This window comes from Coffea arabica, chromosome 7e, assembly GCF_036785885.1.
Source record: "Coffea arabica cultivar ET-39 chromosome 7e, Coffea Arabica ET-39 HiFi, whole genome shotgun sequence".
NCBI classification, from domain to species: Eukaryota; Viridiplantae; Streptophyta; class Magnoliopsida; order Gentianales; family Rubiaceae; genus Coffea; species Coffea arabica.
Window position 1 is genome coordinate 8,241,787 of NC_092323.1, and position 16,332 is coordinate 8,258,118.

General features: G+C 35.7%; 2 protein-coding genes across 7 annotated transcripts; one reads left to right on the forward strand and one right to left on the reverse strand.

Moving 5' to 3' along the window:
• Window positions 1-1,269: 1,269 nt before the first annotated feature.
• On the reverse strand, window positions 1,270-4,098 carry LOC113697990 (uncharacterized). 2 transcript variants are annotated; one of them, XR_003450073.2, is made up of 3 exons: window positions 3,617-3,684; window positions 3,410-3,482; window positions 1,270-1,495 (listed from the first exon to the last, which is right to left on the reverse strand). XR_003450073.2 is itself a non-coding variant. In XM_027217635.2 (2 exons), exons 1-2 carry the CDS (start codon window positions 3,699-3,701, stop codon window positions 3,403-3,405), a joined length of 165 nt encoding a protein of 54 aa, XP_027073436.1. In that variant the 5' UTR covers window positions 3,702-4,098. The 2 variants fall into 2 exon arrangements, 1 of the variants encoding a protein (XP_027073436.1); XM_027217635.2 differs by lacking the exon at window positions 1,270-1,495 and having other exon boundaries at window positions 3,403-3,482; window positions 3,617-4,098.
• Window positions 4,099-5,642: 1,544 nt separating this feature from the next.
• LOC140003889 (uncharacterized) lies at window positions 5,643-15,277 on the forward strand. 5 transcript variants are annotated; one of them, XR_011818243.1, is made up of 16 exons: window positions 5,650-6,308; window positions 6,396-6,464; window positions 6,640-6,747; window positions 7,371-7,439; window positions 8,234-8,386; window positions 8,768-8,815; window positions 9,229-9,335; window positions 9,503-9,574; window positions 10,156-10,207; window positions 10,428-10,502; window positions 11,488-12,098; window positions 12,794-13,003; window positions 13,088-13,208; window positions 13,721-13,818; window positions 14,564-14,670; window positions 14,897-15,277. XR_011818243.1 is itself a non-coding variant. In XM_072058820.1 (14 exons), the coding sequence occupies exons 1-14, from the start codon at window positions 5,937-5,939 to the stop codon at window positions 13,790-13,792; spliced, it is 2,139 nt and encodes a 712-aa protein (XP_071914921.1). In that variant the 5' UTR covers window positions 5,649-5,936; the 3' UTR covers window positions 13,793-13,820. The 5 variants fall into 5 exon arrangements, 2 of the variants coding, with proteins under 2 accessions (XP_071914922.1, XP_071914921.1); XR_011818244.1 differs by having other exon boundaries at window positions 10,431-10,502; XR_011818245.1 differs by lacking the exon at window positions 10,428-10,502 and having other exon boundaries at window positions 5,652-6,308.
• Window positions 15,278-16,332: the final 1,055 nt, after the last annotated feature.

Consider the following 16,332-nt stretch of genomic DNA (forward strand, 5'->3'; position numbering starts at 1 on the left):
GGAATGACTTCCAACTACTGACTGCAAATTTACCAAGTAGTAATGAAAAGGACGCAACAGTCTGTGACTACTATTCATGCACAGACCTTAACAGCCAGCTGCATCACCGTGCAATATATATAACAGCCAGTTTTAGACTACTGTTACTGAAGACTACCGCAATATTTTATATACCAGAACAATTCATCGTGCGAATTTATGAAGGGGTGGCCCAATTGTAAGGTGATCATCCGACCAGTTAGGTCCAAAATACTAATGCATCTATTTACCTCTTTATCAGGAATATCACTTCCCCAACTACCGTAGAATTTAACCCAAAAAGGCTAAAGCATTGCCCCAATTTAACACAAAGGAATGACCAAAGACATGCCAGTGATAGGCAAAAGCATTATTGTATGTGAACGGTTTCAATTTTTTACATGGATGATCAAAATATGACAAACCACATAGTATTAGATATAGGGCCAATCTATAGGGTTGCAATCAAGACATCTTGGGATTGCCTGCTATATTTTTAGAGTATTTGACAGTGTGACCTGTGAAGCATTTCAAGACACATGTATAAAGTCAACTCATTTTATTGGTTCACTGAATTCCATCATGAGCTCTCCGGAAGATCTGAAACTTTTGGTTTTGGGACATCCAATCTTAAAGGTATGACATCTTGGGACTTTCCTTTTGCAGCCTCCTCCCTTTCCTCCAACTTCCTTGTTTCCCTAAACTCCGCATATGGGTAGTAATGCTGGTACATGTACAAGCAAAAGCCTCGACGACACAACTTGATTTGCATTTAGAGCTCATGCTTCCCATGTCTTCTAGAGAATCTTACCGCAAACCACCATTAAGAGAGAGCCAATGGCTATAATTCATTAATGGAGGTTACCAGAGGTTCTTTACTCTTTTTAATCAGAAAACAAAGTCATCCAACGAAATAAAAACCTCCCACGTCTCCATATTCAAGTTTATCATGCATACTTTAGATGATCAAGGTTAAAAGGTGGTCATCTCATACATTATTTGTCCATATCTTTTCCAGCACATCACCCTATTTAAGAAGTATTTACTCGGTCCTTTTTACAAAGACAAACCCTCCTCAAGTTTTGGCATTTCGTACATCACTGAACCCTATTCGAAATCTGGAGCCTTATCAAGAGAAAAATCACTGAGTCTTTTAACTTGTCACACCACCTTCTCTACTTGGTTTGTGTTATTGCTTACCATTTCCAGCTCAATATGAAGATCAACCAGCACTTACAAAATCAAACTCAGTTGCAGAAAATTTTCGTTCCAAATACGAAATATTAAGGAAAATATCGTATGAGTTTCAACATCAAAAGAAGCAATTATGTTTAAGCTGTAACTGAAACATACAACGGCAATTTAGGCTGCGGTAAAGAAAACATAAAACGCAACTTCACGCACTTTAAGACATACTCATTTAAAGTTACAGCTGGTGCTAAAAGTTCTTGCAATTCCTGTGTTGCACAACAGTTCCCTGCAAAAACAAAATGGATACAATCTTAGTCATAAGCTACAACACATTATATCATTTGTCATGAGAAAAATTGGAGTCATTCACAACAACCAAAACCCTTCCCTGTCTATAACTTCTTGTAATTGACTCCAGTTTTCTTAACGAGGCCAATAATATGCATCCGCTAAGAATTAAAAACGAATCTTGCTAACATAAGCAGAAACAAGAAATCGCAGTATAATTAGCAATACAGAAGCAATTTCGACAGAGAAATTTAAATAAATTTTATAGCATAGATGTAGGAGGTAAAAACAAGAGAATAAAGACGAGTATCATAACTGCCTACACTGTGCAAACTAAATTCGTACAAGTGCTAGCAGGATAATTGTGCTATTGAATCTGGATCTACTTTCCCTAAATTTATTTTACAGGCATATCAGAATATGAACCAACACTGATCCAGGAAATGAAAGAGGGATTCAATAGGTTTAAGAAATTTTCATCTGTATCAAATGGAAGGGAGTAGCAGCCGGTAAAAAGGTTGGTAAGCCAACACAGTGAACTATATCCTGGTGTTTTAGAATATACATCTTTCCTTAATTGAAGTCATATATAAGCATATTTCGCTACCATGATGTTGTGAATCAACATAAACCAGCCAAATTTTCTGACTTGTCCTTTGCAATCTGCATCACTCAGACCTGTCCAGCATTTTACCCATGAAGAAGAGTTTATGCCCATTTAACCTCTCTGTACCTTTTCTTCACCAACATTTAATTGGAAACCTCATGCATTTCCTTCATGGAATTATCTAAGCAACTAAGCATTTTAATGTTTTCCATGTATACAATATACAACCACAAAAGACCAAACTTAGCTTGAGTATTCTCAAACTTTGTCCTGAATATAACCATATAAGCCTTAATAAACTTTGTCACCTGCATCTGAGTTCCCTGTTTGCCACTTCCAGTATGGTAAAAAGTAGACCACCACAAAAGATCTAACATAGCTCAAGTGTTCTCATAAGTTGTTCTAAACATAGTCGTACGAGACAAAAGAACTATTTCACTTGCTTCTGAGGTCGGGGAGTTCAACTTTCAATGTGTCCAAAGAAAGTTACAATGAAGGATTGCTAGGCCTCCTATTCTACTGAATTGCCCAATCAAGTGGAGTATATGAAAAATTAAAAAAATAATAATTTCTTTACCATTTCATTTATTTCTTCCACTGACTTTTAGCTGTTCTATCACATATGACTGCAAATATAGCTGTAGATGTGGAAACCTAGTATTAAGTACTTCCACACATGAACAAGACAAAAACCTACAACTCATCTCACTTCATTCATAACCGTTGAAGTTGCTCCTAACAAATATCATGCCACATCTAAGCAAATGCCAAGCTAGCCACATCACAAACTTTTTGTTTTTTCAATGCAAAAAGACATAATTTTTATCAACAAAAGGAGGCAGATACTTGCAAGGAAACAGCATACAGCATCCTTTTAACACAAGGACGGGAGGTATGGCTGAAGTTCAGCAATTTGGAGCAACCAACAACAATGAGAAGGGCATTCAAGATATGAGGAGTTCATATATTGACCACTCGATGGAAAAACAGCAAAAGAAATAGAGGTACTAAGAGAACTTCAGCAGCAGTATATAACATGCCCAATATATACCATGACTAGCAAATGCAGGATTGATGGAGAATTGGTTATTTCAAGATCCCAGCAAGGAATCACAATTGCCTTGTACACAATTTTTAAGGAGCAAAGATTTCAATTTACATGAAAATTAAAAAGGAAAGAAAACACATAACCAGAAAAAGCCGATCACAAAAGAAAACAAAGCCAAATCATCCGCCCAACTTTTTATCGAAATTAGCAATTAAAATGTGATCTTGCAAAAACAAGCAATACTAAAATATTAGTACCTCCTACAAAACTCGGCAAAATATCGGAAGCCATTGTAGAAAACAAACCACATCAAAACGACCACCAAGATATCTATCAAACTGTTAAGTATCCCACATCAATCAACTCCAATAAAGATCCAAATTACAGCATAGAGGATTGCATTTAAAATTTACAGAAATCTAATCATTAAAGCTTATGAGGAAATGAATCAGCCAAAAGGATACTGAAGAGGCAACGTTCCCACCAGTCGAGCATGTAGAGTCCAAAAGTGACATTATATAAATAAATTTTACGTTGAAACCAATTCATTCTTTAATTTTGTGAGACGCTTATGAGAATGATATCAGAGAATCAGTTGAAAAATTTTCAACTAATTGAATGATATCAGAATCGAGTGAATCAAATTGAAGGATGAGAAAATTCAGCGGCGAATTTGTGTTACCTTGCTCTAGGAAATTTTTCCCAGCTGCACATCCGAAAGATGAGTTCAGACAATCGTTAACATTAGCCGCCATTTTAAGGAGTCGAGCTCGGATCAGATGGCTACAAAGGTTTTTTTTTTTTTTTTTTTCAGTTTACTTTTTTCTCTCTCTCTCTCTCGAGGACCTTAGGCTTTTTAGAATGAATTTATTTTTGGTCAAATTCCTCGGACACCCTTCATGAGTTTTTTAAGGACCTTGGCTTTTTAGAATGAGTTTTTCTTAGGCTTTTTAGAATGAGTTTTTCTTCCACAAATATCTCCAAATCAACGTTTGCAATCTATAAAAAGTTTCGAATCATCATTATTGAGGTGCAAATGTTTGATCCTTTTTATAGAGGTAAATGTTCATTTAGGAACTTTGAAAAAAAAATTACTAAGGTCTAATATTACTAGAAACAAAGTAATCAATTGCATCATTGGATTATGCATGGTTAAATTTTTCACTAATATGTGTTTGGATTGTAAATTATTTAAGATAATTGTATGAAAAAGTACTGTAGCATTTTTTTGATATGATGTATGTGAGATAAAAAAATGATTGAAAAATGTGTTGATGATGCAAGCAAATCAGTGTGTGTAAAATTTAAATTCAAAGTATAATGGGTATAAGTGGACATTTCAAACCATAAGAGATATGTCTTAAAATCACTTAACTATAAAGCGTGTATGTGAAATTGATCTTTTTATTGTTCGATGCAAATTTTTTTCCCTTTTTGTCATTTTGCCAATTACTCTCTTTTCATTTTTTGGCTCATTTTCAGGAAAAGAGACGAGTTAGAAAATTCAAAATTATTTTCCAAAAAAAAGATTAAAATCAAGTAAATAATTGCCCATTACCCCAAAAAATGATGCGTCCTTGTGCATACATTGCCGTTGTAATTTGTAAGCAATTTGTTTTGTTGATCTCGCAATTACTATATATAAATTAAAAAAATTTACTATTACATAATTAAAAGTAATTCAAATTTAAAAAAATAACACATCAAAACAGAGTTAATTAATTGTATAGTACCACAAATTAGCACTCCTATCTTTACATGCGATATGGAAAGCTAAGATGAAAGAAGTAAAAAAAAAAAAATTGTCTTCCTCTAAGCTATCGTCTTAAAAGTACGAGTCAAACGAAAAAAATGAATTTATTTAGAAAAAAGAATAATCACAACATTGTCTCAAATATGCTTAATATTTTTTATTTAAATTTTCAAGAAACAAATTTTGAAAACAAAAACCATCACCTGCCTGAGCCGACAAAAAAAAAAGAAATAATAAGTTATAAAAGAAAAGAAAAGAAATTTCTTTTCAAATTGATAGACAGATTAAAAAAGAAAAAAAATAATTGTAGATACATTAGATATTATCATTTTATTATTGAACATTTTATTCACAACTTTCTTTCCATTTCTTTCAACCTGTCCCTCCATTTCCTTTCTTTTTATTCCCACTTAAAACTCCGAAACAAGAGAAATCCCTTCTTCTTCTTCTTCTTTTTCCTTCTTTGCTCTCCAAGGCTTAGTTTGGGAGTTTAGGATAGAAAAGAAAAGAAGGGAAAGCTTAAGTTATGAGAGAAGAGAAGAGATTGTTATGTTGTTTGGGAGTTTTGAGAATTAATGGAATAATTTTGGATATGAAAGTCATTAAATATTTATTCAAGGCATTTTTAAGAACAAAATAGGTATTTTAGAAAAATTAATAAGTTTTCTCCAAACTTTCTCTCCATTTCTTTCCAATTTGGGAGGAAACATTTTTGTCACTATCCATCATCTCATTTCATTTCTTTTCTTTCCTACTTAAAACTATCAAACAAAGGAAAATCAATCTTTCTCTTCTTTGCTATCCAAATCATTCACTCCCAAATGAACCCCAAATCTCACCTTCCAAAAAGGAGGGGGCAATTGAGTAATTAAACCCTGGACTAAACCCTTCCCGAGTAGAACAACGGCGGCAAAATTTTCGTGGAACTGTTCTTACATTCGAGCTTCCTTCAAAAATCTCTTCTTCCCCAGCTTTGCTCCGCATGCATTTTTCTTCACAGCTTTAGGCCAATACCATCAGTAGCGGCGGACATGGACTTTGACGACCTGGACGAGCCGAGCCAGGCTCCAACCCGGCCCTCTCGTTTCGCACCCAAGGGCTCCAAATTCAAACCTAAAACAGAGCCAGTTGCAGCAACCTCGAACTCCATTGCTAAAAAGGAGGAATTAGATTCCAAACCAGTATCACCGATTAATTCCTCCACCACCGCTGCCGCTGGAAAAGCTGAAGATGCAGCATCCGCTTCCGTTTCCCAATCCGTGGCAATGGATGTCGATGCGAAGGTGGAAGAAGAAGCAGAGCAACCGAAAGATGAACCGATGGAGTCGAGAGAAGAAGGAGAAGATGAAATTGTGAGAGAAATTGATGTTTATCTGACACCTTCTATTGATCCTAATACCAAGGTTAGTGTTTCTGCGTTAATTAATCTGTACAAAATGTTCTAGTGATTTTTTTTATTTGTTTACATTAGTTTCTATTTAATATTTCAGCTATACGTGTTGCAATATCCTCTGAGGCCATTGTGGCGGCCATATGAATTAAATGATAGATGCGAAGAGGTGCGTGTTTTTCCCTTTCTTACCTAACTTAGAATGATAGGCTGGGTTAAGTTTCATGAGTTGACATTCTTTTAGAAAAATTGAATCAAAGAGTGGAATGAACTGCTGTATAGGAAGGAATTTGATCCCATTCTTAGGTTGAGTACTAAAGGAGGGGTTTGGGATTGATTTGCAGGTGCGAGTGAAGTCTAAAAGTGCTGAAGTAGAAGTTGATTTGGCAGTTGATGTTGATTCCAAGAATTATGACTCTGATGCTGATCCTAGAGTTTCAATGACTAAGCAGGTAGCCTGTTTTCTAATTTCATTATTCATGTGTTCTGTCCAAATTATACAAGTGTGGCAAATTTTGACAGAAATCAAGTCTTTTGATGTAGCGATTGCTTTTGAACACCTACTAAATGAAACCTTGCAACAGCACAGTGACATAGCTCATAGAGTTTATTGGATGAGGGACCTGATAAGGCCTCTCCAAGTCCATAAGAAGTATCTTTATAACTGATATACTTCCCAGCATATGCGCTAGACTTCCTGATTGCAAAATCTGTAGTCTCAATGGGCTTCCACATGATCCTGTGTTTTTTCTGATTAAATAAAGCTGATAGGATTCTTGAAGTATTAAAGTTCCTTGTAGCCGTTTGAAGTTTCCGTGAACTACTAGCTAAATCATAGCTAAACTCCTATACCTTTTGTTTTTTTTTTTGGGGGTCCTAGATTGCCCATAGTTTGATAGAGTTTTATATTTTGTGATTGGATGATTTTCTTTGTCTTCAAAGAGTTTTTGTTTCATATCTTTATGCTATTAGTATGGCCGGGATTTGTTTTTCTGTGTGATTTCTGTTGAATCTCGTTTGATTTAGGTATATTACCAGTACAATCCATAATATGTTTGCCTGCGGTCCTTTCCAGACTCTTACCTCATCATGGAAGCCACCTGTCACAGCTGGATATGCTGTTGGAGTTCTTGTTGGAAACAAGGTATGCTCTTTTATCTCGTTGATTCTCATTTTACATGTATTTTGTGTTTTTCTATTTGGACTTATTGGACTCTATGCTTTCTGTTTGCTTCTGTTATTTCTGGTTGTTTCTTGCCTTGACCTTCTTCTCGTCTAACATTATAAGCAATTGAAACTTAAAATTGTAGGTAATACTCATGGTTATCTCACTATAGCAGTATGATAGCAGGACTCTACAAAGTTGAATTGCATTGCAAATTAAGAGAAATCAAATTCAACAAGAAAATTTTTGACATTTCTGGACATAAATGTGTAATGGCCTTACCAACTTTAGCAGGAGCATTGAAACAATGTATTCACTGAGAGGCAGACTGTCTATCTACCGCAGTTTTCCAAGAGACGAATCAATTAAATGACTAGTCACTGCATAAAACATCCACCTTTCTGTGAATCTATTTGCACTTGTCCAAGAGAAAGAGAAGGATAAAGATTGCGTATTCATCATATCCACACTCATAAGCACAGACGGCAACTGACAGTTGAGAAAACTTCTGGCAGAACTATCACTGATAAACCCACAAGTCTTTATAGATAGTTACTTATTTTCTGCTGATTTTGGGCGCTCCTCTCTAGAATACGGTGAAATTATTAGAAATGAATGGTTGTTGGTTGCCCTTTGCCCGTTTTAATTCTTGTTTGACTTTTGCTAAATGAAATTAGTTATAACAATACTCAATTAGAAGATTTTTCTTGTACGTGTGACTTGTTTCGCAGTTCTATATTGTAAAGTTCTATGATTGCTTTTTTGTCATGCAGTTACACCTGAATCCTATTCATGCAGTTGTGCAGCTCCGACCTTCAATGCAGCATTATAAGCCTGAGAGTTCTAAACGGCGAACTACTGCAAGCAGTAACCTTGAAGATAACACAAAGGGGGAAGAAGTAACTACTGGGTCATTGAAGAAGCAGGTTCTGCATTCTGCCCCTCTTTTCTCGTTTTGCCAGTGAAGCTACTATACCTTTTAGTCATAATTTTTATGAGGTCCAATGATCTGATGAAATGGAAGATGTAAAACATGCTCACTTTTAATGATGATGAGGATACACTGGAATATTTGATTTATCCAAGCTTAATCTCTCTCAGGATTTAATCCCCTTGGTTAATTCTAGACTTCAAAGAGAGATGTATGGTGTTGGGGTCTTTGCTAGGCATCTAGACAGTGCTATTGCAGGCACTTTTGTAGGGCAAAGTTTTATGTATCATTTCTGGATTGAGTCATGCTAAATAAAGCATTTCTGAGTGTCCATTATCTGATCAGATCTTATAAACTTGGATTACTTCGTCTGCAGGGTAAGTCATCTGGGCCTGTGATTGAGCAGAACAAAGATACTAGAGAGGTATCCTTCCATTTGGTCTTTAAATTGTTCTTCAAGAAAAAATTCATTCATATTAATCTCAGCAACTATCGTTCATTTTAAAAATTCATTCATGCAATTGTCTTTAAATTGTTCTTCAAGAAAGAATTCATTCATTTTCCTCGCATAGGTTTGTCATTTTTATTATGACTACAGTCCTTGAAATAGAGATTAGATAACTACAGTATTTTGTTAAAAATTCAAAAGCTGCAGTATTTTGTTTTGTGCTTTTTATTGTATGGAAAAATTGGTAAAGTGGATTATCAATCACGAGTGTGAACAGCATATCTTTATGGATTGAGTGATTTATTTATTTATTTACTTTTTGCTTATTAAATGATAGATGCGCCTTTTACAACTTATCAGTCTCTTCATTCTTCTCTTCTCTTTCTCAGGATTGGATACCTCTCAACTACCATGGAGCAAGGAGTGATATTTCGATGAGATATGTGAGAAAAATGGTTGAACATGATTCTTCTCATATACAATTTTCAATGAACAGGTATGATTCATTACTGTATTTTGTACCCTGTTAGTAATGAGTTAGAACCCACCTGGAATCTGCTGAGCAAAAATGTGGTGCAGCTTGAGTAGAAGACAGTTTAAAGAGTTTTAGCTTCTAAAGCTTTTCGCTTTAACCCCATTCGTCTTTTGTTTTCAATTTTGAAGGCATGACTATGTGAACACCTTGTGTCCTGGCACATCAAATGAGAATAATGGATCCAATGGGCCTTCGAGAAGGTATTTAACACATTAATTGAGTGATAGGTGACATAAGCACTGATTTTTATGTTACAATGTCAATTTTTTTCTTTCTTAATTTCGAATTTTTTACATACAAACTCATTGGGGTTAAATTCTCTATCATACTGGATGACTTGTTGATTTCTATCAGTGGATAAGAAAATGTCTGTTTAGTGGATGAGTAATTTACATGCTCATTTGGCTTTGGCTGGTTAGAGTTGTACCTCATATGGTCCTTTAGCTTTCTTTAGATACGTTGATATCAGGTCATCCACTGTCATCTGTAGGAATACAATTTTGATGTTGCTTTGGTACAATACTTGTTGGCTTTTTGCTGTGGTGGTAGAATCGTGTTTCATTGCTTCACTCAAGTGATCTCATTGTCTGATTTTTTCCTGTTCCTGCCTTTACATCCCGTCTCAAGAGCCAGCAATGACTGACATTTGGTGATAGGGACTCTCCAAATGCTCAGTTTCTTATGGAACTTATATTTATTTCTATTCCTGCATTTTCTTTTGGTGCCAATTTCTATTCGTGCTTTTGAGATTGTCTCTCTTTCTGAATTGTTGAGACTCCAGGGTTTTGCTCTCATTGCCACTTGAAGAACGATTTAGAACTTGGCTTCTTCAGGTACATTCTGCTTATTTGGACTCGTGAAATTCATTGAATGAATGAACTATAGATTTTTATTGGAACCTGAGTGATGACTGTAGTTGATCTGCTTTTAATTTTATGAATTTAATTAGTTTTTTCAGTAATGCTGTTTCTTGTTTGGTTGTGTATATCTTTTGTAAATTTTCAATGTTCAACTTACACACTCTGCTCTTTGTTTGGACATATAATCCTGTAGCAGAAACACTACCTAGAGTATGCATGGCAGACCCAAAAAATTGGTAATACCAAAGAATTTCATCCGTTGGCAAATGTGACCACAAATACTCTCTTGGCATTTCATTTACTGGTTGAGGATTTCTTAAAATTGTGAAACTTTGCAATGTCGCAATATGATACTATTTTATTGCCAATGTGTTCCATCTGACAGTATACAAATAATTGCTAGATATGCCATATTGAAGTATCAAAAGTCCAGATAGCCCTGGGTCAGTTATTACAGAAGTCATTAGCTTGTAATGGGATTGCATAGCAAGCACTTTTTGCTAGGATCATCGGAGAGGTGCTTGTAAACCCAAAGCAGTAGCATGGTATACTGAAAAATTCATAGGACTTATTACTTAGAACGATGGAATGCTATTTCTGTACCATCTGATTAACCTTGCTGGCAATAGATGCTCCGATTTCCTACTTGACTGCTGGTCAGCTCATTGAAGATCAAAATTCAACATGTTTGGAGTTTTAATTTTTAGCAGATTGGACATGGGTATAAAGTTTTTTGAGGGTTGTATCACCACAGCATTAATTCTTTTATCTGTTGCAGTTTCTGTTCACAATTCCCAGCTTCTGCCTACTTGGTTTTTAGTCATCATGGGAAGTTAGAGTTGATGACCTTGTACTTGTAATTCTGCTTTATAACTTTATTTGAAGTAATGTGGAGAAAAACCTTCACAAATGTGATGGTCCTGGGCCTCTGCACTTCTGTTCATCAACTTTCTCTTCTTCAATTTCAAACTTAATATGACAAATAGATCTAGTATCTTGATGTACACAAGGGCCTTTCTAATCCAAAACTTTTGTCTGACATTACTGAATTGTTAGAAGTTAGCTACCCATCTCTGTTTTAGACAGATTGTTAAAGACGATTAAGAGATTTTTCATTGTAATGCTTCTCAATTATCCTCCTTTTTTTCCTTTATTGACATTTTTTAAAATTACTTTGTTGGTATACCTTAATTTGTTTATTCCCCGTTTAATCAGTTAGGTAGTTATTATTATTATTATTATTATTTCTATAGGGGCCTCCAATCCATCGTTTTGATGCTTTAAAGCATTTGGCACCTGATGCATCTGTCGAGGATATCTTGGCAGTCCTCAGCCAACATGCTCAATTAGTTCAAGGCTTGTGGATTCCCAAAAGTTCACTGCTGTATGGAAAAGATCAAGGAATTGATGCTTTAGCGAGGGATTATGTTCTTCTTCTGTTTAGCAGGACTCCTATTATTAACAATTCACAACTACCACAACAACAGAAACTCAATAGAGCTATGAGAGATGTACTTAACACAATAGCTTTTGAGAGAGCTTCTCTTAATGATTGGAAGTTCAAAGAGCCTCCTGACATGACATTCATAAAACTTAACCCTAAGATTGTCAGAGAACAGGAACAAACTTGGGAACGCTTGGAGAAACTGATAACTGAAAAGATCTTTGGAGATAAAATCAGGCCTGCTACTAAAAACTCTTCAAGGCCTCTCACCACAAATAACCCTGCAACATCAAAGAGTTTAAGTAAGCATGCATCAAATTCTTCAAATGCAGGAGTGCCAAGGAGACCAATGTCAGAAGAAACTTGCGAGGCTTTACCAAAGGCCCTTCAGAAACTTTTTCAAAGTCACAAGGTTTGCAGGTGATTTTTTTTTTCCTGCCTTTGGTTAGATATTGCTAGTATTGTTAGCATTCTTAACTTCAGGTTATTATGTACGGTTCATGCCAACCACTTCTTCTTCTTTTCTTATTTAACGAAAAATGGTAGAAGGGAGTATCTACACAAAACAAGGGCAAGCATCAGTACTACAAACTGCTAAAGCAGCAGTGTGACAAAAACCAACCTACAAAACTAACAACTGTTTACACAACAGCATTACATTAAAATATCTTCAGGCAATAATTTTTGCTCAAAAGTACTAGAAGGCAGGGTTCATCCAAGGGCCAGGGACCTATCATCCTAAGTGCTTCGAATAACTTTCTAAGAAGCACACACACCTCTTACATTTGTTAACTGTATCAACACAGAGTTCAGGGATGCACACAGTAAATGTGTTGTAGCTGGTTTTGACCCAAGTAACAATTGATTTGCTAGTTTAGTCCCAGTGTATGGGATGTAGAACCATCTACTATGTATTTGTGATAGCTATAGAAATAGATCTAGTTTCTCGACAGAAGTATGTGTTTTGCATGGGTGAGCAAGTTTATTGTTAGTCCCCTTTTCATGAAGTCTCCTATCTGCAACTCAGCCACTAATCAAGACATTAACTGTTTAATTGGATGGTTTTTTTTTTCTTCCCTGCTAGCAACTTAAGAAATATGTATTGACATTGACAGCTTCCAACAAATTTGCCAGCGTCTAAGGGAAATGGCAGTTTCCGAGTCTTCCCGTCCAAAGGGATTTGCTAGAGAAGCAATAGCTGCAGCACATGGTGTTGAAGCTCCTCCAGAGGAGCTTCAGGCAATCATTAGTCAAGTCGCAATTAACATTCATGGTGTTTATGTTTTGAAATCATCCCCAGTTCACCCCGAACATGATGAATTCAGGTTATTGCTAGATCTCCAGCCCCTACACTTTTCCTATTTTTATTATTTACTCAGTGCATAGTCAAGATTAGTTTTCATTTGCAGGAAAGTTGTCATTGATCTTTTCATTGCTGAAGGACCAAACGCAAAGCTTAAGAAGGCCTCAATGATAGAAGCTGCTAAATTTCAGCTTAAAAGGGATATTAACAGCCTGGAATATCAAAAGGTCAAGCCTCAGAGCTTGAGTGCTTTATTTGTCTGTTTGCTATCCTTTTGGTTTATCCAGAGCAAAATTATTAGATGCGTATGGTCACGTCCATAAACCAACTTCAGTTTTTGCATGAGATAGATGCTTTTTCAAATGACAAAGTGGGAGCTGCATAATGAAGAATAAGTAGCATGTGACATATCTTAAAATTGAGTAGTAGTGCTTTGCTCTCTTTATTGGCTTAAGTGATGATGTAATAAGTAGATTATACTTTGAAGTAGGTAGGAACTCTACTGAATATGGGAGTGTAGGTGCTGTCTGAAACTCTGGAACTGATAGAGCAAAACAAGAAAGCTATGCATTTGAAATACTATTAATAAATTGAGGTGCACAGTCTGGTCATCTTGCAAGTCTGTCCTTGCTTGTTGTAGTGGAGCATTGACAGTCTCATGGGTCACTCTTGAACAGATTTTACCTTACGCTTTTGTCGAATCTGCAGTTTAGCTAATCTTTTACCCTATTGTTTTCAGGTTGTACAGGAACTATGTGTATCTCAAGGTTCGGCTTGGGTCTTGAAAAGTGGTGATGGAAACCCGAAATGATGCTTCCCCCATTCAGAATGTTTAAGGTACTAAAGTTAATTAACTCCAGAAGTCATATGATTGATTGTGGAAAAAATTTATGATAACTGCTGCACATTGGTTTGTCTGAGCACATGTTATGAAATGGTGACACACCTAGAGAATTACTTGTCTGATAGATTGATTTGTAAAAATGCCTGGAACCTTTGTTGCTTCTATGAATCTCGTTATACTTCCATCGATGATGTCAATGGAGAATCACTTTTGACGATATAGCTGCATGGAACCTAAGAACACTTTTGTCGGTGGGAGTACTTTCTGAGTTTTGGGAAGTTACATCTGATGGTAGGGGTGGAGTTTTTTCTGTGTTGTTGTACCATACAAAAACTAATTGGTTAAATTATAATTCCCATGAAGTGGTTGTCATTGCAGTAAATGATAATATAGGGGCTACTTCTTTAGCTGCTGAATGAGGTGGTTGTGTGGCACTGCTCATCCCATGCACGCTGGAAATATGATTTCCATTTTTCAATTTTCTGTTCTAGACATGAAACTGACCGTTCATGATGTAGCTTTAGAAAAAAATTTTGGTGTTATTTACTGTAGCACCTTTTTGGTACAATGTATGCAAGATAAAATGGTAGTTTGATAACGTGTTTTGTGAATAATAAGAAACACATAGTTTGAAAATTGTACCTTTTTGGTACAATGTATGCAAGATAAAATGGTAGTTTGAAAACGTGTTTTCTAAATAATTCAATCCAAACGAACTCAAATGGCTTCCCTTTTCAGGTACTCGAGGTTGATTCAGTGTGATAGATTGCTCAAAAATGTCATCTGAGGGTGATTCTGTTTGATAGGTTGCTCAGAAAGGGTATCTGCTTAGGTCAACGGATGAGGTGATTATCACACTTCTTGTTTGGTAGGCATAATTTGTGCAAATTACGTTACACTTGAGGTGATGACACTTGACAGTTTACTTAGTTCCTAAATCTGGATCTTATTATTGAAAAAATTTGTAAACAATCAGCTTATTTCAGTGCCTATTTGCTTATTTCAGTGATGATGTTCAAGCTCTTTACATGATTGTTAATGTCAACAGTTTGTGCGGGCTTTTTTGTGCAGGAACACTATCCCTGGTAATTGGTTCGTTTTCTGGAAACTTATAAGCTGACTCAGGTGGGTTAATGGGGACATTGTGGTCAGTCCACTGTAGATACTTGATTCCCACCAGAATTTAGATTAAGTAGATTTTTCAAATGAAACATACATTATGCAACAAATGATTACAGAAGTAGTTAAGTGTATCCTATAGAAAAGAGGTATAATGTTCCACAGAGAGCGAGAGAGAGCAAACAAAGACCGGGAACCGATTGCGTTGCCTGTGAGGTTGCATTACTTCGTTGTGGATCACATTTGTCTGTACCATGTACATCGAGGATCAATTTTTTCTTCTGTAAAAACATATTTTTAACTTCTTCGAAAGCCTTTGTGGCGTTACTGGCATGAACTCCTCTTTGTTGTGCCACTGCATGATCGTCCTTACATATATATATATATATATATATATATATATAAAAGAGTTGTGCCACTGCATGGTCGTCCTTACATATATATATCTAAAATATATAAAAGGGGGAAAGGGGAATAGCTACAGTATAACCATGGGCCGGTTTCGATGGTAATTCTGATGACTTCGTGGGTGTCTTGATCTTTCCATCAACAAAATCCTCCCAATCATACAACAAAATCTATCACCCCCAACATAGGCTGCCCTGCGCTTGCCGCAGGGCCCAAAAACTAGTATATATATATATATAGGTAAAAGTGGTCGTCTTTACATGCTGCTCCTATTGTACAACTTTTGTGCCGCGGTCATAAGAATCTGGAATTCTTAATTGCATTGCAATTAGCGTCGTATATCCCTGCATATGACGTTAGTGCCTCCAAGGCCACGTCTCGGGCTTTTATTTCGCCAGGATTGAGATTCATTGTAAATCTCTGTCACGAGTCCAAGACAAAAATGAGTTTTGCTCCAATAATAAATCTTGACATTGTAATCTAACCTTATTTTAATCTAATCTTAGATTGGAGCACAATGTAAATGGTAATTAGGGCCGAAAGAAAAATCAAGCTGCTCGAGTTGAAAAACAATCGAGTTCCTTGGTACATAAATTGAGTTTGGTTCAATAAAAGTTTATTTAAATTTGATTGGCTAATTAACTAAATCGACTTTGAATAGCATATTACATTTGATAAATTTTCAAGTTCGACTTACATGTAAAATATTCAAATTTTTGAATTCAGTTTAAACTCGATTTGATACAAGTTCAACTTGATAAAATCTCATTTGAACTTGATTTAAAAAGTAAACAATCCAAAGTTGAACATAATTTTAAATTTGCTAAAATAATCAAATATATTTGAAAGCAAGGATGTTTGCCTTGTTTGGACTCATTTACATTCTTAAAGGTGATAAAAAAAAAATTTGTTTTCAAGAATAGTAATACTCCACCAAATCTCTTAATTTGCCCCTCAACCGTTTACATCTAGACTAGATT

Coding starts and splice junctions, on each gene's coding strand:
- LOC113697990 (XM_027217635.2), bottom strand. CDS start 3,701: ATGAATTGGTTTCAACGTAAAATTTATTTATATAATGTCACTTTTGGA. Junction 3,483..3,616: donor GTGGGAACGTTGCCTCTTCA/GTATCCTTTTGG, acceptor ACAGTTTGATAG/ATATCTTGGTGGTCGTTTTG.
- LOC140003889 (XM_072058820.1), top strand. CDS start 5,937: ATGGACTTTGACGACCTGGACGAGCCGAGCCAGGCTCCAACCCGGCCC. Junction 8,816..9,228: donor AGAACAAAGATACTAGAGAG/GTATCCTTCCAT, acceptor TCTCTTTCTCAG/GATTGGATACCTCTCAACTA. Junction 9,575..10,155: donor TCCAATGGGCCTTCGAGAAG/GTATTTAACACA, acceptor TTGAGACTCCAG/GGTTTTGCTCTCATTGCCAC.